The sequence below is a fragment of the Diaphorina citri genome, unplaced genomic scaffold (assembly GCF_000475195.1).
Source record: "Diaphorina citri unplaced genomic scaffold, Diaci psyllid genome assembly version 1.1 scaffold222, whole genome shotgun sequence".
In the NCBI taxonomy this organism is placed as follows: domain Eukaryota; kingdom Metazoa; phylum Arthropoda; class Insecta; order Hemiptera; family Psyllidae; genus Diaphorina; species Diaphorina citri.
This window is the reverse complement of record NW_007377659.1, coordinates 250,775-278,453: the sequence shown is the minus strand read 5'-3', so window position 1 is coordinate 278,453 and position 27,679 is coordinate 250,775. Positions and strand designations below refer to the sequence as shown.

The 27,679-nt window shown below is 39.7% G+C and overlaps 2 protein-coding genes across 2 annotated transcripts in view; one reads left to right on the top strand and one right to left on the bottom strand.

The window, feature by feature from the left end:
* LOC103506194 (PXMP2/4 family protein 4-like) overlaps window positions 1-8,892 on the top strand; it is a 17,830-nt gene extending 8,938 nt beyond the window's left edge. The window contains exons 2-3 of the mRNA XM_017442765.2: window positions 7,033-7,836; window positions 8,153-8,892. Coding sequence (XP_017298254.1) covers window positions 7,328-7,836; window positions 8,153-8,300 — 657 coding nt within the window. The 5' untranslated portion in view covers window positions 7,033-7,327 and the 3' untranslated portion in view covers window positions 8,301-8,892. The remainder of the gene's footprint in view (window positions 1-7,032; window positions 7,837-8,152) is intronic.
* LOC103506208 overlaps window positions 2,814-27,679 on the bottom strand; it is a 46,091-nt gene continuing 21,225 nt past the window's right edge. Inside the window, exons 12-22 of the mRNA XM_026821323.1 lie at window positions 27,019-27,215; window positions 26,159-26,426; window positions 24,644-24,951; window positions 20,631-20,814; window positions 19,996-20,192; window positions 16,657-16,799; window positions 16,372-16,462; window positions 16,143-16,285; window positions 14,953-15,834; window positions 12,580-14,034; window positions 2,814-4,292 (exon numbers count right to left, since the gene is read on the bottom strand). Of these exons, the coding sequence (XP_026677124.1) occupies window positions 2,909-4,292; window positions 12,580-14,034; window positions 14,953-15,834; window positions 16,143-16,285; window positions 16,372-16,462; window positions 16,657-16,799; window positions 19,996-20,192; window positions 20,631-20,814; window positions 24,644-24,951; window positions 26,159-26,426; window positions 27,019-27,215 (5,252 nt within the window). The 3' untranslated portion in view covers window positions 2,814-2,908. The remainder of the gene's footprint in view (window positions 4,293-12,579; window positions 14,035-14,952; window positions 15,835-16,142; window positions 16,286-16,371; window positions 16,463-16,656; window positions 16,800-19,995; window positions 20,193-20,630; window positions 20,815-24,643; window positions 24,952-26,158; window positions 26,427-27,018; window positions 27,216-27,679) is intronic.

The window sequence follows — 27,679 nt, the reverse complement described above, 5'->3', positions numbered from 1 at the left end:
ACATATGTGGCCCGCGAAGTACCTCCCAATGTAGCATGTGGCCCGCATACACATGGAAGTTGGAAACCCCTGATCTAGAATTATAGAATCTCACAATAAATTTGCCTTTTTCATGAACAATAATAATTGTACAATAAATAGTAAATAACTAATTTATCTACTAATTACGACCGGAACCACAATGTAAGATTAAACTTGGTTAAACTCTTGTCTAGTCTAGACCTATAAAGGTTCGCAGTGATAATTGCAACCCTCTCAGGTTGAACTCTTGAATGAAGCAATCCTATTGGTTGATTTCAAACCTTTGTAGCCCAATCAAATTGCTGGAATTCAAGAGTTAAAACTTAAACTACGTTAGTGATCCGGGGCATTAGTATTTCAAATTCCATAGTTATAGGAATTTTATCTGACTAGGACACATTTGTGTTCATAGATTAAGTAGATTAGATAGGAAATAATTAATATTGCTAAATATTTTATTGTATCAATAAAGATCAAAATTGATTTTATTTTTCAACGTCGATTTTTTTTGCTGTTAAAATTTCGTTCTTATTTTTGATTTTACATTTTAAATTGGATTCATTAGTGTCCCCAATTTAACTAGCTTTAAATTCACGACACGGTCCACCCGTTCACAAGTGGCGCCACGCTCAACATTGTTTAGCTTTAGTACTCTAAGGGAACTGGTGTACAGTAAAAAAAAAAAAAAAAAAAAAAGTTGAGAGACAGTTAAAATGTTTGGATTTTTTATTTTTTATTATTATTTTTTTCTTATATTTTTTTAAATAATTTTATTTAGTACACCTAGAAATCTTAATTTATAATAATTATGAATAAACAAAAGTGTATATTTTTTAAAGTTTTCATTTTTTTTTTTTTCGTCGAGTTGGGGTAAAAAACACTTCAATATAACTTTATACAAAAACAACAATAAAAAAAAATAATAATAAATAAAAGAAAAGAAAATTACAACAAAAAATCAAATTTCACTGAATTGGCAAAACAGTTTTCTTCATGCTATTAGTCAGTGGTTCATGTCCTAGTCTGGTAGTTCAAAGGTCGACGAATCGAACCCCAAAAATAATTTTTATTTTAATTTATTTATCCATTTTTACAGGCGAGTTAGGTATATTGAAGTTTTTCTTGCGTACCAACTCGATATTTTTTTCTTTTTTTCTATTTTTATTTTTTATAAACTAATACATTCAATATTTTTTTTTATAATAATATAAAATAGTGATTTTTTAAAATAAAAAAAAGGTGAAGAAGTATATAAGTATAATATGAATATATCTATTGGATTTTTCTCGAAAAAATAATCATCCAAGAATGATAAAATTGAAAGAAATTCACAGAAATTTTTTTTTCCAGAAAACAATACATAAGTTGGAAATTTGATGGTAAAAAATTTAACTAAATGTTTTTACTCAATACGTGGTTAGACTAGTGTCACATCTAGTAAAGTAGAACATATGGAAAATAAAATCAAACTGAAAAATTAAACTTGAAATAGTCTATGTTTACGTCTATTTTAATTGAAGCTATTGCCAGGTTCAACAATCCTATGGTTAAGTTAACCACAGAGCATGGTTTAAGCTAACCAGGGTTAACTCTCAGTTGTTAACTGTGGTAGGTATAGAGCACAAGTAGTTAACTGGTAGGTATAACAAATGCAAAAATTACCCTTAATTTTATCCAATCTATATAAATAAAATTGTAGATTTGTCTGTACATTGCTTAGAATCGTGAATTTTTTAGTTATTCTTACTCCTTATGCATCCACGATTCCAAAAATCACATTAGAAAAATTTCTGTCTGTCTGTCTGTCTGTCTGTCTATCTGTCTGTCTGTCTGTATGTGTGTGTATGTCTGTCTGTTACGCTAAATAGACCCTTGGTTGTCCTCTTTTCACGAGAAAACGGCTCGACCGATTTTGAAGAAATTTTTTGTGGTTGTTAAGAAAAGTACTCCGGGTGACATAGGCTACTTGAAATTTTCAAATTCCATCCTGATTCAAAATGGCGGCGGTTCAAAAACGCGCAGAAAATGGCCTAATAGCCCCGTTTTTGTCCTCTTTTCACGAGAAAACGGCTCAACCGATTTTGATGAAATTTTTTGTGGTTGTTAAGAAAAGTACTCCAGGTGACATAGGCTACTTGAAATTTTCACATTCCATCCTGATTCAAAATGGCGGCGGGTCAAAAAGTGAAGAAAATGGCCTAATAGACCCGTTCTTGTCCTCTTTTCACGAGAAAACGGCTCGACCGATTTCGATGAAATTTTTTGTGGTTGTTAAGAAAAGTACTCCAGGTGACATAGGCTACTTGAAATTTTCACATTCAAATCTCAATCAAGTTTTTCTATTAGTTCAACAACGTTTTTCAAGCAAAATATTCTCAATCAACTTTTTTTCTATTAGTTCAATAGCGTTTTTCAAGCAAAAATATTAAAAAATTCAATCAACATTTTCTATTAGTTAGTTCAATAACGTTTTTCAAGCAAAATTATTAAAAAATCTCTAACACACTAATCTCATTTCGGTTAGGAAAAGCACACTGTTCTAGATTCTATGGAGAGACAGAAACAATAAGAAGAGGGAAATAATCTCAGAAAGAATTTTATTCTAGTTTTTATTCCGGTCTAAAATAAACTACTCTCATCCGGTGAAAAATCCAAGATAAAAAAATAATCCTCGAATTTTTTTCAAATAACCTAGAAAAGAAAATAAAAATTATAAAAAAATTGAAAAGAATTTTTTCAAATAACCTAGAAAAGAAAATAAAAATTATAAAAAAAATTGAAAAGAATGAACTTTGCAGCGAGAAATTTGGGGTCTGTGTGATGGGGATGTGAATGCAAATACCCATGTAGGGATCGAAACGCGAATTTATTATTAGATATTTATTTTCTACGAGAAATATTGATAAAGGCCCGTCTGTTTCGTACCCAAATCTCTAAACACGGCGAAGGGGTCGCCCCCCGCACTAGCCCCACCTAGCGGATTCTGACCGGAACCAGGGCCTTGCTTCATCTTCCCGTGTTGCTGTTGCTGCGATAGCTCCGGCTTGCGTTGCGGTTCGACTTGCTGTTGTCTCAACACACTCGCGTACGTCAGGGGCTTCTGAGGTTGCTGTTGCGGGGGCGGCACCATTTGTTTCTGCTGTTGCTGTTGTTGAGAAAGTTGTTGCTGTGTCAGTTGCTGTTGCACGCTGGGATGTTCCATGTGCCCGTTCATCAGTTTGCTATTCACACTCGGTGCTTGGCTCATGTGTTGCGGATGATGTTGCTGTTGCTGAGGCGGGAAATTGGAAACACTAGTAGAATGTTGCAGAGGGTTGCCCCCCTGGGAATTGACATAGCCGCCATTGTTGGGGAAGGTGAGAGGCTGAGGGGCACCTATCATGTTAGGACTGGACAGTGAATGTTGCAGACCGTATCCATTGCTAGACGAGTTCTGACGTATATATTCCTCCCTCTGCTGTTGCTGGTGGAGTTGCTGCTGTTGTAGTTGCTGTTGCTGATGTAGCTGCTGTAGATTGTGCTGTTGTATCTGGTGTTGGTTCTGCTGTTGCAGACGTTGCATGTCGTTGTTCATCACATGGAGTTGTTGCTGTTTTTGTTCGTCACTCTGTTGCTGTTGGAGCTCCATCGCCTGTTTGTACTTCTGCTGAAGCAATTGCATTTGTTGATGTTGCTGTAAGCTCATGGTCTCCGACGGGTTATTCCTTAGCATGTTCTGTTGCATCTCACTATTTATCAGTTGCTGCTCTGGTTTATTCAGAACCATTCCCCCGCCTGTACTCGTATTGGTTTCCTCTAGTAGATTATTCCTAGGTATCTTGTATATGGAATAAGGTAGACCTAGACTGTTTTGTTCCCAGCTGTTCTCATGTATTGGAGGAGCATGCGGTTCATTCCTATTGCCTTGTTGTTGATCTAATAACAACACAGCCTCGATGTCGCGTATTGAATAGTTCTTCAAGTCATCTAGTCTTGTCGAGGTTAAATTATTTAGCGAGTTATTCTTCATAAGTAAGTTTTCGTTATTCATTAGTCTACCGGGTTGGATGAGGCTTTGTTGTAGTAGTTGAGAAGGTGTGGGTGCACCCTGGGCGTACCACGTGTGAGGCCGCTGCTGTGTGGGGGTGCCTCCATTGAGTAAACTCTCCAGCACGTTCATATCCGTCGCTCCGTTCATCAGGAGCGACATGTTGGCAAAGTCGCTACTCGTGCTACTCTGCGGACTATTGCTACAAATTAACCATCGCCTCCAGCAAATTTCGTCCAACGAACTAACCGGTTAACAGAAACCCCGCCAATTAGCGAGCTTCGGACCAACTAAGGAGCAGAAAACCCCGCCAAACGATATTCGTCGCACCTAAGGATCGGGAACCCTGCCTAGCGAGATTCGTCTTAACTAACCGGTCAGAAACCCCGCAAATTAGCGAGATTCGTCCCACCTAAGCGGAAATTCGTCAAAAAATGACCCAAATCTTACGCACCATGTTCTCTCAGAAGTATCTCTTCTACACCAACTCCCTGGGGGGCGGAGTCCTCATGTGTCTAGGCGATACCATTCAGCAAACCATCGAACTCTACACCAAAGTGGACAAAACGGGATACGACCTAAAACGGGTGGCTCACATGGGTATCATCGGCCTGGTTATGGGCCCACCTCAGCATTTCTTCTACAAATATCTAGACAAGTACCTCCCGAAGCGGTCGGGGAAGTCGATCGCCTTAAAGCTCTGTTTCGACCAGGCGATCATTTCACCTGTATGTATCATAATTTTTCTCTATGGTATGGGCATTTTGGAGGCCAAGCCGAAGGACGAGATTAAGGAAGAAATAAGGGACAAGTTCCTTGTCATTTACACCACGGACTGTCTTCTGTGGCCACCCTGTCAGTTTATTAACTTCACCTACATCAGCCCTCAGTACAGAGTCATGTATGTGAACTTAATCACCATCGTGTATGACATTATGCTATCCTATATCAAGTATAATGACGATGTGTTCGGACTTAGGGGAGAGGAGATTGTGCATCACGTAGAGAAGGATAAGATTGAGGAGAATTTAGCCAATGCTGTTGACAAAAGATTAGAAAGTAATGGGAATGGACGCGAGAAGAAAGATTGATGAAGGAGTGGGTGGTAAGAAATGTAATCGCAGTCTTTCTCTTTCATACAACATATTTATATTTACTTCTTGTTTCGTTCATTTTGATGACTGGAAAGCGAGGGGCGTTTGTGAATAGGAAGTTCCTGATGATTAGGCGATGGGACATTTTATTGGTATTTTTTTTGGACACAAATGGAAGTGATTTTGGGAGTATCTTATTTATTTCGTTAATTTTTAGTTTCGTTCGAGTTTCGTTTCGTGATTTCATCTGGTTGATTGAATAAAAATACTAAATATGTAGCTTTGTTTGTTTGTTTGTTTTTTTTTTTCTCTTTCTTTTTATAAAGGGTGACCCAGCGTTAGCTGACAGTTTTTAAAATGATGCTACACATTCAATTTTCAAGATAAAAGAGTGATATTTATTTTAATTGAAAAATAACAAAATAAGGTTTACTTTTTTGGGCATTTTGTTTGTGATGGTGATCAGGTGTGGAAGACAACGCTTGCCGAAAAATCGCCCTCATTTTGAAAACACTCAATCTGGTTCAAAATCCGACATACTGTCTCTTGCACTTCCTGGACTATAGCATATTTATTTTAATTGAAAGATAACAAAATAAGGTTTACTTTTTTGGGCATTTTGTTTGTGATGGTGATCAGGTGTGGAAGACAACGCTTGCCGAAAAATCGCCCTCATTTTGAAAACACTCAATCTGGTTCAAAATCCGACATACTGTCTCTAGCACTTCCTGGACTATACATAGCTCGAATTTCTCGATGAAAAGCAGCAGTCAACTCATCCAGAATCCTTGTCTTATAAATATAGACCTTGTTTTTAATGTATTTCCATAAGAAAAGGTCGCACGAGTTAAGATCGGTTGTGGAGGGAGGAAAATCAAAATGGGTGCGAAACTTCATCTGAGCATTAGTAAAAAATTCAGTACTTTTAAGAAATACCACCACAGCGAAAGCTCGATGTTGCCGGGTCCACGACTACATTGTAACAAAAGCTTATTTTGTTCTGAACTCATTGGTGTTAATTTTAACAAGCTACGTCAAGTTATAACAAAGTTAGGTATGGGCAAATCAAAATCGTCAGGTAACGTCAGGTTGAGATGGTTGAATACCTAGTTAGGAATTTACGTAAAGTAGGTTTACCTGGTTGACTAATAGCATCGAGTTGGTCAATTATTTTTTGCTTCTTTGTTCACTATCTTGTATTATCCGTTCTCACGTGCTTGTGATTATTACTGCCGTAAAGGGTTTCCAATAATATATCCCTTATAAGGGTTTCGATTTGCTGTGATCGATTATATTTCTTGATTGTCTATTAGGTTGTGCTGATTTGGATTTGTGCGAATTTTTCCTCCCTTATATTTCTTTTTGTCTTAAAAATAAATAAAAATTTTATATTTATCGGTCTAGAAAATGAGCTTTTTCTCGTCTTATTGCCGGATTAATATACTGTTCATTTGTTCAACTGTAGAGGTAGACACTGTTTAACACTTGCAAAACTGTAGACAACTGACAATAAATAATTAGGGACTATTACCAACTGATCACTATTTGTGTCAAAAAATAACCCAATAAAATGTCCTATCACCTAATCATCAGAATCTTCCTAATCACAAACGTCCCTCGATTTCCAGTCGTCAAAATGAGCGAAACAAGACCGTGAAAGCTCTATCGGTCTAGAAAAGGAGCTTTTTCTAGTCTTATTGCCGGATTAATATACTGTTCAACTGTAGACACTGTTTAACACTTGCAAAACTTTAGACAACTGACAATAAATAAAATAAATTAGGGACTATTACCAACTGATCACAATTTGTGTCAAAAAATAACCCAATAAAATGTCCTATCACCTAATCATCAGAAGCTTCCTAATCACAAACGTCCCTCGATTTCCAGTCGTCAAAATGAGCGAAACAAGACCGTGAAAGCTCCGCCGCACGCCACTCAGCAAAATTCCGCCTACAAATTAACCTTCGCCTCCAGCAAATTTCGTCCAACGAACTAACCGGCTAACAGAAACCCCGCCAATTTGCGAGCTTCGGACCATCTAAGGAGCAGAAAACCCCGCCAAACGATATTCGTCGCACCTAAGGATCGGGAACCCTACCTAGCGAGATTCGTCTTAACTGACCGGTCAGAAACCCCGCAAATTAGCGAGATTCGTCCCACCTAAGCGGAAATTCGTCAAAAAATGACCCAAATCTTACGCACCATGTTCTCTCAGAAGTATCTCTTCTACACCAACTCCCTGGGGGGCGGAGTCCTCATGTGTCTAGGCGATACCATTCAGCAAACCATCGAACTGTACACCAAAGTGGACAAAAGGGGATACGACCTAAAACGGGTGGCTCACATGGGTATCATCGGCCTGGTTATGGGCCCACCTCAGCATTTCTTCTACAAATATCTAGACAAGTACCTCCCGAAGCGGTCGGGGAAGTCGATCGCCTTAAAGCTCTGTTTCGACCAGGCGATCATTTCACCTGTATGTATCATAATTTTTCTCTATGGTATGGGCATCTTGGAGGCCAAGCCGAAAGACGAAATTAAGGAAGAAATAAGGGACAAGTTCCTCGTCATATACACCACGGACTGTCTTCTGTGGCCGCCCTGTCAGTTTGTTAACTTCACCTACATCAGCCCTCAGTACAGAGTCATGTATGTGAACTTAATCACCATCGTGTATGACATTATGCTGTCCTATATCAAGTATAATGACGATGTGTTCGGACTTAGGGGAGAGGAGATTGTGCATCACGTAGAGAAGGATAAGATTGAAAAGAGTTTAGCCAATGCTGTTGACAAAAGATTAGAAAGTAATGGGAATGGACGCGAGAAGAAAGATTGATGAAGGAGTGATGGGTGGTAAGAAATGTAATCGCAGTCTTTCATACAAAATATTTATATTTACCTCTTCATGTGGGTTCGAGAAGTAAAGGAAAGGAACTATTTTTTGATAAAGCATAAGATGTGATAGACAGAGAAAGTATTGCATAAAATGAAACTATATGCTGTCCTATATCAAGTATAATGACGATGTGTTCGGACTTAGGGGAGAGGAGATTGTGCATCACGTAGAGAAGGATAAGATTGAGAAGAATTTAGCCAATGCTGTGGACAAAAGATTAGAAAGTAATGGGAATGGACGCGAGAAGAAAGATTGATGAAGGAGTGAGTGGTAAAAAATGTAATCGCAGTCTTTCATACAAAATATTTATATTTACCTCTTCATGTGAGTTTGAGAAGTAAAAGAAAAGAACTGTTTTTTTGATAAAGCATGAGATGTGATAGACAGAGAAAGTATTGGATCACATGAAACTAGATGTGATGATGTAAATGCGAAAAGAATGATGAAGAATGAGCCGATAAGTATTAAAACACATTGTGATGAAACAAAAAACAGGGGTATTATTACTTATTGCAATCATCAAAACAGCAAAGATAGAAAGAATATAGAATAGAATATACGTTGTTTATCCTGCTCGAATGAAACTAAAAAGTCCCTTTACCCCAGCAGTGTAAACAAGGTCTCGTTTATTTTATGGGTTTAGTAACATAATATGACAACAGTTATGATTATGATGCGTTATGTTTCTCTAGTCAAGTAAAGACATAGTTCTTTATCTTTACAATATTGTGATAATCGTAGGTACCTATTTGACATGATAACCCATTTTTATTATAAATAGTTCATTTTAATATCTAGACATTTCTAAAGACTGATGTTCGGACAAAAGGATAGGAAATATACACGTGCAATGCGAGATAAGAGGAAACCTTTGAACTAGTTCTAATGAATGTATACAATAGTGAAGGTATACGAGTATATATATATTTTTTTAAGACGAGTGTTTCACCGCCGCGCCGTTTTTATTTCTTAACAATGAAACAACTGCTACATTAGACGCATGTGGTCTGTGTCGTAGCATGCGCATCCCGTAGTATGTCCTTCATCAGATGGGGGTTAAGAGACACAATATTTCAAGAGTTGAACCTATTTTCTCCCATTTTACTCACGCACAAAATGATTTCAAAATACCTACAGCCTAGTTATCTAGTAAGCGTTAGGTATGTCGCGGGTTCAACATATCTGTATTTTCCTACCAACCTCAGTGGTGCAGTGGTTAGCGCGGTGGACTTCGGATCTGGAGGTTGGTGGTTCGAGTCCAAGTCAAGTCATAAAATTTAGCGTAGTGCATTAAGCAGGGAACGACATTTGTGACAAGCATTTCTGCTTAACACAATTAAAATTCCTTCCTATCTGTATTTTCCTCCAATATGTTTTCATTTTCACTGAATTTTACATACCTTAGCCTTAGTAGATGTTAGCGCGGTAGACTTCACAAATCTGGAGGTTGGTGGTTCGAATCAAAGTGCCAAGATTTTATTGGTCAAAAAGTGCCAAATTTTTCAGCCGCGTATGCTATACTTCATATATCCATCGGGAAGATAACATTGTGGGGAAGCTCCACTCTCCACATTTCGTCACCGCAAATTTTCAAACGTGCCGACAGAGGGGAAGCAGAGAGGGGAGATGATGGTAGAGGGGGAAGTGGTAGAGAGAGGGGGAAAGGAGAAGGTAGTAGAGGGAAGAGAGGGGAGGGACGACGGGATTTATTTTACACACAAGCACAATAATCTCCTCACGCGACATACAATAACATTACGAGAGGGAGGAAGGAGGGGGTTGGAGGGAAAAAGGAGGTAGGGAAGGAATTTCTCCCTCTCTCCTTTGCCCCTCTTGCATGTCAAGACCTAATGACAATTTTGTGGCTTTTAAACTCTCACGAATATGGAAAGATGGGAGGGAGAGGGAAAAGGAAGAGGAGGAGGGGGCCAAATGACACAAAACAATGAAAACACAAGGATCGTTTTTAACTCAGCCAGCGTAACGCTTTCTCTTTCACTTTATTTTTCAAATAATTCTGATCGACTTGGTAACAAAAAGTTCTTTTTTCATGGTGGATAAGAAGGTACATGTTTGTCGTCTAAAGGTGTGATTAACTTTGTGATACCTGATCGTGATCAGGTAAAAGTTAATCTCCCTGCCTTTTCGCTGACATGATTTAACTGTTTTAACTGACGTAGTGTGACAAAAAGAAACAAAGTACAAAATAACGGGGTTCCAAAAATGATTTAGGTATCCTTTACGTTAATACAGGGTGACCCAGCGTTACCTGACGGTTTTTAAAATAAATGATGCCACACGTTCAATTTTCAAGATAAAAGAGTGATATTTATTTTCATTGAAAGATAACAAAATAAGGTTGACTTTGTTGGGCATTTTGTTTGTGATGGTGATCAGGTGTGGAAGACAACACTAGCCGAAAAATTGCCCTCACTTTGAAAACACTCAATCTGGTTCAAAATTCGACATACTGTCTCTAACCCTTCCTGGACTATAGCACGAATTTCTCGATGAAAAGCACCAGTCAACTCATCCAGAATCCTTGTCTTATAAATATAGACCTTGTTTTTAATGTATTTCCATAAGAAAAGGTCGCACGAGCTAAGATCGGTTGTGGAGGGAGGAAAATCAAAATGGGTGCGAAATGATAAAATTGAAAGAAATTCACAGAAACTTTTTTTAGTCCAGAAAACAATACATATGTAAGTTGAAAATTTGATGGTAAAAAATTTAACTAAATGTTTTTACTCAATACGTGGTTAGATTAATGTCACATCTAGTAAAGTAGAACATATGAAAAATAATAAGTCAAAATCAAACTGAAAAATTAAACTTGAAATAGTCTATTTTTACGTCTATTTTAATTGAAGCTATTGCCAGGTTCAACAATCCTATGGTTAAGTTAACCACAGAGCATGGTTTAAGCTAACCAGGGTTAAGTCTCAGTTGTTAACTGTGGTAGGTATAGAGCACAAGTAGTTAACTGTGGTAGGTATAACAAATGCAAAAATTACCCTTAATTTTATCCAAAACTGTGGTAGGTATAGAGCACAAGTAGTTAACTGTGGTAGGTATAACAAATGCAAAAATTACCCTTAATTTTATCCAATCTTAAACTACATCCCTAATAAGCATGTGTGTGATGGGTGTGGTGTGTGTGGGGGGAGTGTATTTGTGTGTGTGTGGTGGTCCCGTACAAAGGACGGGTCAACCACTAGTCTTAAACTACATCCCTAATAAGTCAATAGGGACGTTTAAGAAGGAATCATTTGAAAGGGACATTAGGACATTTTTCCAAAAACTTGGAACATATTTGTCTAAAACTTGGAACATCTTTGCCTGAAGAGTCTTCCCAATTGAAGCTTTTCTATAGCTTGTTCTGGACAAAACTTCGGCTTAGTTGTGAAATAAATGTAGCAATTATAATATAATTAAACTGATAAACTTTATCACTTTGAAATCTTTGAATTTATATTTCTTCTTTAGCTCAGATGTACCTACACATTAAGAGCAAAATCATTTTTTTCTTTTCCCAATTGAAGCTTTTCTATAGCTTGTTCTGGACAAAACTTCGGCTTAGTTGTGAAGTAAATGTAGCAATTATAATATAATTAAACTAGCAATTATAATATAATTAAACTGATAAACTTTATCACTTTGAAATCTTTGAATTTATATTTCTTCTTTAACTCAGATGTACCTACACATTAAGAGCAAAATCATTTTTTTTTTCTTCCCAATTTACTAAATTATCAACTTTTTCTATTAATTCAACAATGTTTTCAAACAAAATATTGCAAATCTCAATCAAGTTTTTCTATTAGTTCAACAACGTTTTTCAAGCAAAATATTCTCAATCAACTTTTTTTCTATTAGTTCAATAGCGTTTTTCAAGCAAAAATATTAAAAAATTCAATCAACATTTTCTATTAGTTAGTTCAATAACGTTTTTCAAGCAAAATTATTAAAAAATCTCTAACACACTAATCTCATTTCGGTTAGGAAAAGCACACTGTTGCAAATCTCAATCAAGTTTTTCTATTAGTTCAACAACGTTTTTCAAGCAAAATATTCTCAATCAACTTTTTTTCTATTAGTTCAATAACGTTTTTCAAGCAAAAATATTAAAAATTTCAATCAACTTTTTCTATTAGGTAGTTCAATAACGTTTTTCAAGCAAAAATATTAAAAAATCTCTAACACACTAATCTCATTTCGGTTAGGAAAAGCACACTGCTCTAGATTCTATGGAGAGACAGAAACAATAAGAAGAGGGAAATAATCTCAGAAAGAATTTTATTCTAGTTTTTATTCCGGTCTAAAATAAACTACTCTCATCCGGTGAAAAATCCAAGATAAAAAAATAATCCTCGAATTTTTTCAAATAACCTAGAAAAGAAAATAAAAATTATAAAAAAAATTGAAAAGAATGAACTTTGCAGCGAGAAATTTGGGGTCTGTGTGATGGGGATGTGAATGCAAATACCCATGTAGGGATCGAAACGCGAATTTATTATTAGATATTTATTTTCTACGAGAAATATTGATAAAGGCCCGTCTGTTTCGTACCCAAATCTCTAAACACGGCGAAAGGGTCGCCCCCCGTACTAGCCCCACCTAGCGGATTCTGACCGGAACCAGGGCCTTGCTTCATCTTCCCGTGTTGCTGTTGTTGCGATAGCTCCGGCTTGCGTTGCGGTTCGACTTGCTGTTGTCTCAACACACTCGCGTACGTCAGGGGCTTCTGAGGTTGCTGTTGCGGGGGCGGCACCATTTGTTTCTGCTGTTGCTGTTGTTGAGAAAGTTGTTGCTGTGTCAGTTGCTGTTGCACGCTGGGATGTTCCATGTGCCCGTTCATCAGTTTGCTATTCACACTCGGTGCTTGGCTCATGTGTTGCGGATGATGTTGCTGTTGCTGAGGCGGGAAATTGGAAACACTAGTAGAATGTTGCAGAGGGTTGCCCCCCTGGGAATTGACATAGCCGCCATTGTTTGGGAAGGTGAGAGGCTGAGGGGCACCTATCATGTTAGGACTGGACAGTGAATGTTGCAGACCGTATCCATTGCTAGACGAGTTCTGACGTATATATTCCTCCCTCTGCTGTTGCTGGTGGAGTTGCTGCTGTTGTAGTTGCTGTTGCTGATGTAGCTGCTGTAGATTGTGCTGTTGTATCTGGTGTTGGTTCTGCTGTTGCAGACGTTGCATGTCGTTGTTCATCACATGGAGTTGTTGCTGTTTTTGTTCGTCACTCTGTTGCTGTTGGAGCTCCATCGCCTGTTTGTACTTCTGCTGAAGCAATTGCATTTGTTGATGTTGCTGTAAGCTCATGGTCTCCGACGGGTTATTCCTTAGCATGTTCTGTTGCATCTCACTATTTATCAGTTGCTGCTCTGGTTTATTCAGAACCATTCCCCCGCCTGTACTCGTATTGGTTTCCTCTAGTAGATTATTCCTAGGTATCTTGTATATGGAATAAGGTAGACCTAGACTGTTTTGTTCCCAGCTGTTCTCATGTATTGGAGGAGCATGCGGTTCATTCCTATTGCCTTGTTGTTGATCTAATAACAACACAGCCTCGATGTCGCGTATTGAATAGTTCTTCAAGTCATCTAGTCTCGTCGAGGTTAAATTATTTAGCGAGTTATTCTTCATAAGTAAGTTTTCGTTATTCATTAGTCTACCGGGTTGGATGAGGCTTTGTTGTAGTAGTTGAGAAGGTGTGGGTGCACCCTGGGCGTACCACGTGTGAGGCCGCTGCTGTGTGGGGGTGCCTCCATTGAGTAAACTCTCCAGCACGTTCATATCCGTCGCTCCGTTCATCAGGAGCGACATGTTGGCAAAGTCGCTACTCGTGCTACTCTGCGGACTATTGGAGGTAGCGACCAGTCGCTGCTGCTTGTGGAGGAGCTCGAGGTTGCTGAGTTGCTGCTGTGTGGTGACCAGTTGCTGTTGAAGTTGCTGCTGGGTCTGATGGGAGGGGAGGTAGGACTTGTTGAACTCTTGTTGGAAGCAATCCTATTGGTTGATTTCAAACTTTGTAGCCAATCAAATTGCTGGATTCAAGAGTTAAACTTAAACTACCTACGTTTAAACTCACATTGTGATCCGGGGCATTAGTATTTCAAATTCCATAGTTATAGAATTTATCTGAATAATTGTACAATAAATAGTAAATAACTAATTTATCTACTAATTATGACCGGAACCACAATGTAAGATTAAACTTGGTTAAACTCTTGGTTAAAGTCTAGTCTATACCTATAAAGGTCGCAGTGATAATTACATACCCTCTCAGGTTGAACTCATAATTGTACAATAAATAGTAAATAACTAATTTATCTACTAATTATGACCGGAACCACAATGTAAGATTAAACTTGGTTAAACTCTTGTCTAGTCTAGACCTATAAAGGTCGCAGTGATAATTGCATACCCTCTCAGGTTGAACTCTTGAATTAAGCAATCCTATTGGTTGATTTCAAACTTTGTAGCCAATCAAATTGCTGGATTCAAGAGTTAAACTTAAACTACGTTGTGATCCGGGGCATTAGTATTTCAAATTCCATAGTTATAGAATTTATCTGACTAGACACATTTGTGTTCATAGATTAAGTAGATAGATAGGAAATAATTAATATTGCTAAATATTTTATTGTATCAATAAAGATCAAATTGATTTTATTTTTCAACGTCGATTTTTTTGCTGTTAAAATTTCGTTCTTATTTTGATTTTATCATTTTAAATTGGATTCATTAGTGTCCCAATTTAACTAGCTTTAAATTCACGACGGTCACCCGTTCACAAGTGTAGGACTTGTGAAGTAGCGACACAGGAGACACCGGAGTTACAATGGAATTAGATGAGGATGAAGAGTTAGACAGGGAGGAGGAGGAGGTGATATAGGACTTGTGAAGTAGCGACACAGGAGACACCGGAGTTACAATGGAATTAGATGAGGATGAAGAGTTAGACAGGGAGGAGGAGGAGGAGGTGATGAACTCAAAGAACTTGTTGGCAGTCTCTATCCCGGCTGTGTCTACAAGATGAAGGAACCACTCGTATTGTTTATTAGGAGAATTAATAAGTTCAGACAGACTAATGTTGTGTGGTAGCAGATGCTGCATATCTTTCGCATGACTACTGGGAGGGGTAGGGGTGGGGTCTATGGAATTGAGAGGCGGGGAGGGGAAATGAACATTCTGCAGGAATTGCAATTCCTTGTCTAGATGAGAGGAAGGTATGAGACGTCGTGCAGGGATGCCCTGTAGTCCGCCGCCACTGTGGGGGTCTAGAAGGTGTAAGTTATTCAACATGTTGGGCGGGGGTCGGAGGAAAGTATTCGGGTTTGTAAAGTCGATAGCAGATGGGCTGACACTTCGCCCTTGTGTTAGACCGAGCTGTGACGTTATTCGGTTTGGAGGCAGCCCCGACCCTGTCGTTAGGTGGCGTTGGAAATCATCTGTAGAGCCTAAGGGTGACGCGATGCTACTCTCCTTACTACTACCCCCAGGCTTGACTTTGTTCATACCTCCTGGACTACTGGCGTTCCATTGGTTGCTAGGCAACCACTGCTCCCTCCCGCTTGTGAAGAGCGGGGGAGGGGGTCTCATATGGAGAAAGGAATTGCTAGGCTGTGGCTGCTGAGGGGGCTGAGGATAATACAAGGGGAGGGGGAACACCTGGGGGGCGCTAGGGGTCTGGGGGCCCCCGGGAGGGAAGGTGTTGGCGGCGGGGGCCTCAAAAAAGCCTCGTACTGGGAGGCGGATGTAAGACTCGGCCTGGAAGGACCTGAAAACATATATGCCACTATTTGAAAACAAATATAGAAAAAAATAATAGTAATAATTAGATTTATTATTCAATTTCCCTTATACATACTATCAACTTTTATAATTCCACTAAGTACATGATGTACTTTTCGGGAACATTAAATCGTTATCGTATTTCTTCTTTAATCTATGTCTTTTGCTTTTAATTTTATTGTTATTTATAATGTAATGTTTGAGTTTAGTTTTTTTTTTTATATATATAGTATCTTCGGTACTCGATTTTCTTTTGTTGTTCTTCCGCAGAGAATGAAAAATAAAAATACCTACCTGGGTACAAACTCTGGGGCTAGAGGATTCAGGACATAGGTCTTCTTGAGCTCTACACCGTCCAACTGAGCGCGGAGGGATTTCCAGGTGATTCCGAACAGGGAATTGTTGTTATTGCAAATCTCTATGAACCTTTCCCATACCTGAGGACAAAACGAAACAATTCAGTTATGTCTACCATCTTTCTAATATCTATATTTCTGATTCTATCTCTCCTAGTTTTTCCTACCATACTTCTCAGGAACTTCATCTCCGCCGCTTGCATTCTGGTATTATCCTTCTTTCTCATGGTCCAGACATTGTCCAGACATTTAATTCCACTAAGTACATGATGTACTTTTCGGGAACATTAAATCGTTATCGTATTTCTTCTTTAATCTATGTCTTTTGCTTTTAATTTCATTGTTATTTATAATGTAATGTTCGAGTTTTATTTATTTATTTATTTAGTATCTTCGGTACTCGATTTTCTTTTGTTGTTCTTCCGCAGAAAATGGAAAATAAAAATACCTACCTGGGTACAAACTCTGGGGCCAGAGGATTCAGGACATAGGTCTTCTTGAGCTCTACACCGTCCAACTGAGCGCGAAGGGATTTCCAGGTGATTCCGAACAGGGAATTGTTGTTATTGCAGATCTCTATGAACCTTTCCCATACCTGAGGACAAAACGAAACAATTCAGTTAAAATGGAATACAAGATCACAAACACTCGTTGACTGGAATGTTGGACAAATGAATGAAATGTTTATGTAAGTCGAATTAGGCTCAAGATAGCATTGATATTCAGAGTATAAGTCCATAAAAATATGTAGCTGAAAAATCAGACAGTTACATATCTCATCACCCCGGTGTATGGCAGGTAAAAAAGACATTTTTTCTTTCCTCTGAAATCACCATTCAGCTACAGCTGAAGCCGCTACAACAACAACAACAACAACTTACCCATCTCTTGTGATAGTATATCCTCAGAGGTTTAGCCTCATCATGTCCGTCTTGTACATAGGGATGTAGATAGTCTTTGATATACAGATCCGCGGCCGAATTGGAATGCGTACACACCAGAATCCTCGTGTTATCCTGCTTGAGAACTTCCTTGATTGCGTTGGCCAGGGTGTAGGTTTTGCCTGTGCCGAACGGACCTGCAGGGAGAAATTGTAAATTGTGTATAATGTTGTCAAAACTATCACAATAAATAAATTGAATTGAATTGAGATAAATTGAGAGAATTGAGATAAATTCACCTTACAACCAGGACCATAAGTAAAAAAAAAGACCTAATTTCACCTCTACTAGAGAGAGAATTTCGAAAAAGGAAAAATTAGTAACCATAAAACAAGGACCAGAAATCAGTCTGGCTTTAAAAAATACCCAATTTTGCCTTTATTGAAGGGAGTCTATCCATTTAGTGGTCTTGCTCGGCGTAGCTTAACAAAAACGAACCGGAAAATAGCCTATAACCTTCACGGGAGTGCAAGCATCCATTTAGTGGTCTTGCTCGGCGTAGCTTAACAAAAACGAACCGGAAAATAGCCTATAACCTTCACGGGAGTGCAAGCATCCATTTAGTGGTCTTGCTCGGCGTAGCTTAACAAAAACGAACCGGAAAATAGCCTATAACCTTCACGGGAGTGCAAGCATCCATTTAGTGGTCTTGCTCGGCGTAGCTTAACAAAAACGAACCGGAAAATAGCCTATAACCTTCACGGGAGTGCAAGCAATAAGTTGACAAAGTTTCATAGCAATCGGATGAGCGGTTTGGCCAGGCATAAAGTCCGAACAAACAAACACACACACAAACATTCATTTATTATTATGAGGATAATCACTCATTTATTGAGGTATTTCGCATATACCTAGGCTCACAAAAACAATATGTATAGGTATTTGTTCCACGTTGAATATTACTTCTTCTATGTTGTAGGTGTGTGCAGGGATGCCCTGTAGTCCGCCGCCACTGTGGGGGTCTAGAAGGTGTAAGTTATTCAACATGTTGGGCGGGGGTCGGAGGAAAGTGTTCGGGTTTGTAAAGTCGATAGCAGACGGGCTGACACTTCGCCCTTGTGTTAGACCGAGCTGTGACGTTATTCGGGTTGGAGGCAGCCCCGACCCTGTCGTTAGGTGGCGTTGGAAATCATCTGTAGAGCCTAAGAGAGGGAGGGATCAGATCGCATCTGAATCAGTCAAAAACTCGTTTATAGAATAATAGGCTTTTGCCTTTAAATAATCCTCCAAGTGGTTTTTAAAGGCACCATATGGAAGGTGACGTACTTGAGGGGAAATTTTATTAAAAAACTGTATCCCAAAATGGTTTGTCCCATTCCTAGCGGCATTCACACGGTGGCGGATAGGTACTAGATTATTTCTATTCCGGGTATTATAGGAATGTACACCGTCGAAGTGCTGGAATTGGGAAACATTTTTCTTTACATACAAGAGGCATTGTAGTACGAAAAGAGATGGAAGTGTTAGGACCCCCAGATCTGTGAAGAGTGGTTTGGCATGTTCACGTGAATTGGCACCACTAACAACTCGTATTGCTTTCTTCTGCAAGATGAACAGATGATTAGAAGCACTAGTATGTCCCCACAAAAGTACACCATAAGATAAAATAGAATGGATTAAACCATAGTAGGCGTTTTTGAGAACTGATGGGGAAACTTGCTTCTGCAGTTGACGTAGGAGAAAGACACGACTGCCAAGTTTTTTTGAGACACTGTCTATATGGGCGTGCCATTTCAAATGGGGGTCAACAAAGAAACCTAATAACTTCACAGAAATAGGGTTATCAAATTGTGTAGTACTTCTGAGGCTAAAAATCATTTTTTGAGTTTTATCTTGATTCAGATGCAATCTATTCGATCCAAACCACACCTGTGCCTGCGCTAAGGCAAGATCACCTTTCAACAACAAGTCCTCCCCGTTATCACTTTGGACGAATAAGGTCGAATCGTCCGCAAAAATAGTCGCCTTTGCATATGCAGGTAAGTTTGCAGGTAGGTCATTAATGTATAATAGGAAGATGATCGGTCCTAAAATCGACCCAGTTGGAATACCTGTATTGACTAGGCGCTGATCCGACAGAGTTTCCCCTACATTAACTATGTGCCATCTATCCCGTAGGTAATAATAATAATAATAATAATAGTGCTTATTTATATATACTGCTCGCATAGGACGGAAAAGTCCCTTTACTCCAGCAGTAGGCTACTACTATTATTGTGGTCAAATTCTCGTGATGAACTAGCGGAATTCCGCTAGTTCATCCCGAGAATTTGACTGAACTTGTAGAAAATAATAAAAAATACGGTCGCGCTGCGCGCTCCCTATTAGCTGCATAGTTATCAAACTAAAAACATATACGAAACTCAAAATGTTGGTCGAGAGCGGAACATTTCTCTCCCGCAGTCTCTGCTTCCTGTGTTGGTATTTTTTTATGGAACTCATGTCACTCATCCATATAGTGGTCTTGCTCGGCATAGCTTAACAAAAAAAAAAAAAAACGGAAAAAAGCCTATAACCTTCACGGGAGTGCAAGCAATAAGTTGACAAAGTTTCATAGCAATCGGATGAGCGGTTTGGCCAGGCATAAAGTCCGAACAAACAAACACACACACAAACATTCATTTATTATTATGAGGATAATCACTCATTTATTGAGGTATTTCGCATATACCTAGGCTCACAAAAACAATATGTATAGGTATTTGTTCCACGTTGAATATTACTTCTTCTATGTTGTAGGTGTTTATTATTATTATTATTATTATCATTATTATTATTATTATTATTATTATTATTATTATTATTATTATTATTATTATTATTATTATTAATAATCCAGTTTATTTTTACCTTACGACATCGTCCTATGGAACACAAAGCTACAGGGTCACCGACCACTGCTACGAGGGACTGGGCTCGGGTTATGGCCGTGTTGAGTAGCTTGGAATTGGATAGGAACCCGTAGTCTAGATCTTCGTTGCCGGCCGACGGGGAACATGTGCGCCGAGTGCGGACCGTGCTCAGGAAAATGGCCCGGAACTGTTTGCCTGGTGGAGGAGAGCGCGAGTCGCATTAGTGCATCGCGCGTCATCGAAATACATATCTATTTTTTAGCTATTTAGTAAATATGTAAATAGTATTTACATATTTTTTATTATCACTTATTAGGTACATGGGTACGAGACATTACTGACTGATTAAGTATATTTTTATTGTTATTGTGTATCTTTTTACTGGTAGCCTAGTTAATCTGTTGCCTGTTTGCCCTTTGATTTATTTTATATTCTATATCTTACCTTGTACATTTAACGTTCCACAGATATACCGCCGATTCGTCTCTTCCTCAGTTGTAATTCTAACCACCTGGTCTACAGCATATTCTATATCTTACCTTGTACATTTAACACGCGTTCCACAGATATACCGCCGATTCGTCTCTTCCTCAGTTGTAATTCTAACCACCTGGTCTACAGCATATATCTTACCTTGTACATTTAACACGCGTTCCACAGATATACCGCCCATTCGTCTCTTCCTCAGTTCGCTCCGAATCCGCACCACCTGATCTGCATACGGCGTCATAATACCGATAGCATGCTCGTCCAGTTTACCCCATGCTGACGGCCATTTCTTCTTCAGCTCGGACACTCGCTCTACCACCTCGTACACCTGCGGGTTAAAAACGGATTAGGTTAAACACGTTGAAACTTTGCCAAATAAAATTACAGTAGAACCTCGATTATTAGGACTAATTAGGACCTAATTAGGACCGAGGGTAGTTGAAATGAAATTCTGTGTAAGAGGTTCCGTATAAAACAATGAAAATAGGTAAAAAATATTTCTATTAAGTTATTTAATAGTCAAAATACACAAAATTATCTCTGAAGATTTTTTTCTGTGCGTTCAAATCCTTCCAACTTGGGATTTCCAAGTTAGCCAGCCTAGTTAGCTTAGTTGGTAGTGCGTCTGCCTTGTAAGCGCTAGGCTGCGGGTTCGATTCCCGCCCGGGGCGGATTTTATCTTGATGGGACAATGTTCGTTCTCAGAACGGCTGGCTTTCTCCTATCCTGCCTTCGTTCTCTCTTCGATTTCGGGACGATAAGACCATAGCAGTTACAGTTCCCTCTGTCAAAACCTCTTTTAAAAAAAAATAGATACCTGTCCTCACGGATGTCTCACAGAGACAGAATCTAAAGGTAGAGAAACACACTACCATCACGACACATGAGCTCACGTGTATGGTGGCTGTGTGTGGCTATCATTAACGAAATTACCTAAAATGTCTAGGGAAAACTTTAAACTACATCTTTTTAACTATTTTTTAAATACCTATAATTTTAATTTTTTATGAGAACTGCTGAATTTTGGTTTGCAAAATGAGGGGTGAAGTCTCAAGTCGTAACAACGTGATGGAAGTGTGTTTCCACCTTAAGTAGCTCACCTCGGAATTGTTATAGAAGGCCGTCGAGTTGTGGTCCTGCACATCTTCGCCCCGCGTCGTGAAAAACGTCAGCGGATGGAACTTGTCATGTCGCGGCTGATTCCCGCTGCTGATCAGCTGCTGTTCATAGAACAGCTCCGACGTAAACTCTATAATAGCTTCGTGAGCACGGTAGTTCTCTCGCAGCAGGATCTTGCACGGATAGGACGAAGGATAATGGTCGTACAGGCGTTCTAGGGAACTTGTCATGTCGCGGCTGATTCCCGCTGCTAATCAGCTGCTGTTCATAGAACAGCTCCGACGTAAACTCTATAATAGCTTCGTGGGCACGGTAGTTCTCTCGCAGCAGGATCTTGCACGGATAGGACGAAGGATAATGGTCGTACAGGCGTTCTAAGAGGGAGATGTGAAGTTGGCGCTCCTTGGCGAACTGGGAGAACATTTCGGGCGACAACTGCATGTGGTCACCTTTTGGGGATAAAGAGAAGGGAAAGTGTTACATCCGTCACAAAGAATCTCTTTTGGGGGCATAAAAAAAGAATCTGTTGAACTCTCGCAAAAAAAGAATCTAAAATATCAAGTATTACCGGTGAAAAAGCTGGAAAAAATGTTCGCGAATATTTGCGAACAAACCGCGGACACCGCGAACAAACCGCGGATACCGCGAACAAACCGCGGATACCGCGAACAATCCGCGAATACCGCGAACAATCCGCGAACAAACCGCGGATACCGCGAACAAACCGCGGATACCGCGAACAAACCGCGGATACCGCGAACAAACCGCGGATACCGCGAACAAACCGCGGATACCGCGAACAAACCGCGGATACCGCGAACAAACCGCGGATACCGCGAACAAACCGCGGATACCGCGAACAAACCGCGGATACCGCGAACAAACCGCGGATACCGCGAACAAACCGCGGATACCGCGAACAAACCGCGGATACCGCGAACAAACCGCGGATACCGCGAACAAACCGCGGATACCGCGAACAAACCGCGGATACCGCGAACAAACCGCGAATACCGCGAACAAACCGCGGATACCGCGAGCAAACCGCGAATAGGTGACTTATCACAGAAGAATCGATGAGGACCTTCCGCTTATGAAAATGAAGGGGAAATGAGTAAATTAATTCCGAACTTCAAACCTATGGTCAAAATGTAGGAGAATCCTCCCCTCAACCCCCTACATTTCCCCTGACCCCCTACATGGTTTTTGGTAGTAGGGGGTCAAGGGGAGGTTTCTTTAGACCTAGATTTTTGTCAGAGCTCATTCTCTCTTCTGCTTTCAGACTGGAAGGTTCTCTCTGCTCCCTCTCTACTCTCTGTGATATCTCCAAATATTTCAACATGATTTTTTGGAAAACAAGAGTTCCCATTGGAGTATTTAAGATTACCAAGGAGTCTTTCCTATGTAACTTTTCACGAGAAATCGATTGGTGTACACATAATGTCTATAGGAATGATGGTTCACGAATTATGCGCTTCTAAAGAGCCAAAGTCAAAGCATTTCGAATGTTTTTTCCACTTTTTTTACATCAATAGTTTGCGACTGACAGGATATCTGATTTTGTGAATTGTGGTCTTGAATTCAGTCTTCAAATGAATCTTAGCAAAATACAAACAACAAAAGAATAAAAACAAACAACTGGTTCGGTGGAAGAGCTCACTAAGTGAGAATCCTACCAATACAGCCTTAACCCATTTTATTGTTATTATTTTTTTAATGGAAAGTGACTTTAACTTATCATTTATGGTCAAGTATGACACCTCTATGTAGTCAGAATTTCAAGAAGGACCCACCAACCGCCAGAAAACGGTTGTTCCCATTTGGGGAGAGCTCACTAAGTGAGAATACTGCCATTAAGGCCTAAAAAAAATCTTAGTAAAATACCTACAAACAACGGAAAAAAATTAAAAGCCAAAAGAAAAAAAATAGCAAAAAACAAACAACAAAAAAATTAAAAGCCTCAAAAAAGCCTCGTACATACCGGCCAGCACAATCCTCGTGTTGTCATTGGCCAAGGCCAGGGGCATGATGGCCTCACACTCCATGGCCTGCGCCGCTTCGTCCAGAAGAATATGCGTGAAATGGCCCTTCTTGAGGCCGACCGTGGCCAAGTGCAGCGAAATCGACAGGGTGACCACCACAACTCGGTGGGCTTCTATTTCCTCCAGTGAGGGCATCTTGAACTCCCGGATCCCGTTGTTCATTTGAATGACACAGTATTGTTGCACGACGGAGTTGACGGTGGCTACCTGTGAAACATTGGAGACAAGAATTTGATTAATTACGGTATACGGTACCTATATGTATATGAGATGAGAATTAAAGGCATGAGACTAAGAGGTAGACAAGATATAAAGGCTAACCAAAGGTATAGCAATAGAGTCTGGTGGAGGGGCTTTGTTCATCGACCTGTCCTATAGGACAGAACGATAATAATGGTTATGTATGTATGTCAAGATCACAAACACTAGTAGACTGGAATGTTGGACAAATGAATGAAATGTTTATGTAAGTCGAATTAGGCTCAAGATAACATTGAGATATAAGTCCATATTCAGAGTATAAGTCCATAAAAATAGCTGAAAAATCACAGTTACATATCTCATGTGTCCAGGATAGCACGATACTTCAAGGTGACCCTTCGATTGAAATTACATCAGGATTAAAAAAAAAAAAAAAGCTGCTAGCCTAGTTAGCTTGGTTGGTAGCACGCCTGCCTTGTAGGCGCTAGGCCGCGGGTTCGATTCCCGCCCGGGGCGGATTTAATCCTGAACGGGTAAGTTTCGTTCTCGGAACGGCTGGCTTTTTATTTCGTAGCGATGAAACAACTGCTACATTGGACGCTTGTGGTCTGTGTCGTAGCATGCCCATCCCGTAGTATGCCTCTCATCTCAATACACAATACTACATCTTTCTAACTATTTTTTAAATACCTATAATTTTAATGAGAACTGCTGAATTTTGGTTTGCAAAATAAGGGGTGAAGTCTCAAGTCGTAACAACGTGAGTGAAGTGTGTTTCTACCTTAAGTAACTCACCTCGGAATTGTTATAGAAGGCCGTCGAGTTGTGGTCCTGCACATCTTCGCCCCGCGTCGTGAAAAACGTCAGCGGATGGAACTTGTCATGTCGCGGCTGATTCCCGCTGCTAATCAGCTGCTGTTCATAGAACAGCTCCGACGTAAACTCTATAATAGCTTCGTGGGCACGGTAGTTCTCTCGCAGCAGGATCTTGCACGGATAGGACGAAGGATAATGGTCGTACAGGCGTTCTAAGAGGGAGATGTGAAGTTGGCGCTCCTTGGCGAACTGGGAGAACATTTCGGGCGACAACTGCATGTGGTCACCTTTTGGGGATAAAGAGAAGGGAAAGTGTTACATCCGTCACAAAGAATCTCTTTTGGGGGCATAAAAAAAGAATCTGTTGAACTCTCGCAAAAAAAGAATCTAAAATATCAAGTATTACCGGTGAAAAAGCTGGAAAAAAATGTTCGCGAATATTGCGAACAAACCGCGGACACCGCGAACAAACCGCGGATACCGCGAACAAACCGCGGATACCGCGAGCCAACCGCGAATACCGCGAGCAAACCGCGAATAGGTGACTTATCACAGAAGAATCGATGAGGACCTTCCGCTTATGAAAATGAAGGGGAAATGAGTAAATTAATTCCGAACTTCAAACCTATGGTCAAAATGTAGGAGAATCCTCCCCTACATTTCCCCTGACCCCCTACATGGTTTTTGGTAGTAGGGGGTCAAGGGGAGGTTTCTTTAGACCTAGATTTTTGTCAGAGCTCATTCTCTCTTCTGCTTTCAGACTGGAAGGTTCTCTCTGCTCCCTCTCTACTCTCTGTGATATCTCCAAATATTTCAACATGATTTTTTGGAAAACAAGAGTTCCCATTGGAGTATTTAAGATTACCAAGGAGTCTTTCCTATGTAACTTTTCACGAGAAATCGATTGGTGTACACATAATGTCTATAGGAATGATGGTTCACGAATTATGCGCTTCTAAAGAGCCAAAGTCAAAGCATTTCGAATATTTTTTCCACTTTTTTTACACCAATAGTTTGCGACTCACAGGATATCTGACTTTGTGAATGAATTGTGGTCTTGAATTCAGTCTTCAAATCAATCTTAGCAAAACACAAAAAAAAATAAAAAATAAATAAATAAAATAAAATAAAAACAAACAACCGGTTCGGTGGAAGAGCTCACTAAGTGAGAATCTTACCAATACAGCCTTAACCAATTTTATTATTTATTATTATTATTATTATTTTTCATGGAAAGTGACTTTAACTTATCATTTATGGTCAAGTATGACACCTCTATGTAGTCAGAATTTCAAGAAGGACCCACCAACCGCCAGAAAACGGTTGTTCCCATTTGGGGAGAGCTCACTAAGTGAGAATACTGCCATTAAGGCCTAAAAAAAATCTTAGTAAAATACCTACAAACAACGGAAAAAAATTAAAAGCCAAAAGAAAAAAAATAGCAAAAAACAAACAACAAAAAAATTAAAAGCCTCAAAAAAGCCTCGTACATACCGGCCAGCACAATCCTCGTGTTGTCATTGGCCAAGGCCAGGGGCATGATGGCCTCACACTCCATGGCCTGCGCCGCTTCGTCCAGAAGAATATGCGTGAAATGGCCCTTCTTGAGGCCGACCGTGGCCAAGTGCAGCGAAATCGACAGGGTGACCACCACAACTCGGTGGGCTTCTATTTCCTCCAGTGAGGGCATCTTGAACTCCCGGATCCCGTTGTTCATTTGAATGACACAGTATTGTTGCACGACGGAGTTGACGGTTGCTACCTGTGAAACATTGGAGACAAGGATTTGATTAATTACGGGATACGGTACCTATATGTATATGAGATGAGAATTGAAGGCATGAGACTAAGAGGTAGACCGAGATAGTGATGTCATCAGAGCTGATATTCAAAGAAAGCAAGGACATTGGAACGATATCGAGAGGGAACAGAGATACAAGGATCGAAATTGTACATTGACCCGTCCCATGATGGAACCATTATTGATTGATTGATTGACGGTATTAGCCTATTAGCGCATAGAAAAATGTAAAATAATAAAGTCCCATCTGTCTGGCTAGGGGACGTTAATCAGAGAGTAGACCAGTGTCTAGCTGTGGGACTATAAACAGGGAGGAGGACAGCTAACCCTAACCAGCATACCTAGCTGGCAGCTTTTCAAAGAGTTCTCTCTGCTTTTAAAGAATAAGCACAAGTCCTCACGATGGTTGACTGCGGTTCAGGACGGGCCAAATAAACATGGCTAGAGACCATCACCCCGGTGTATGGCAGGTAAAAAAGACATTTTTTCTTTCCTCTGAAATCACCATTCAGCTACAGCTGAAGCCGCTACAACAACAACAACAACAACTTACCCATCTCTTGTGATAGTATATCCTCAGAGGTTTAGCCTCATCATGTCCGTCTTGTACATAGGGATGTAGATAGTCTTTGATATACAGATCCGCGGCCGAATTGGAATGCGTACACACCAGAATCCTCGTGTTATCCTGCTTGAGAACTTCCTTGATTGCGTTGGCCAGGGTGTAGGTTTTGCCTGTGCCGAACGGACCTGCAGGGAGAAATTGTAAACTGTGTATAATGTTGTCAAAACTATTGATCACAATAAATAAATTGAATTGAATTGAGATAAATCGAGAGAAGGGGAGGAGTCACCTTACAACCAGGACCATAAGTAAAAAAAGACCTAATTTCGCCTCTACTAGAGGGAGAATTTCGAAAAAGGAAAAATTAGTAACCATAAAACTCGAAAAAGGAAAAATTAGTGACCATAAAACAAGGACCAGAAATCAGTTTGGTTTTAAAAAAAGACCCAATTTTGCCTTTATTGAAGGGAGTATTCAGAAAGGGGAAGAATTAGTAACCATAAAACAAGGACCAGAAATCAGTCTGGCTTTAAAAAATACCCAATTTTGCCTTTATTGAAGGGAGTCTTCAGAAAGGGGAAGAATTAGTACACCAGAACAAGGACCAGAAATCACTTTGGCTAAAAAAAAAAAAAAAAAAAACAAATTC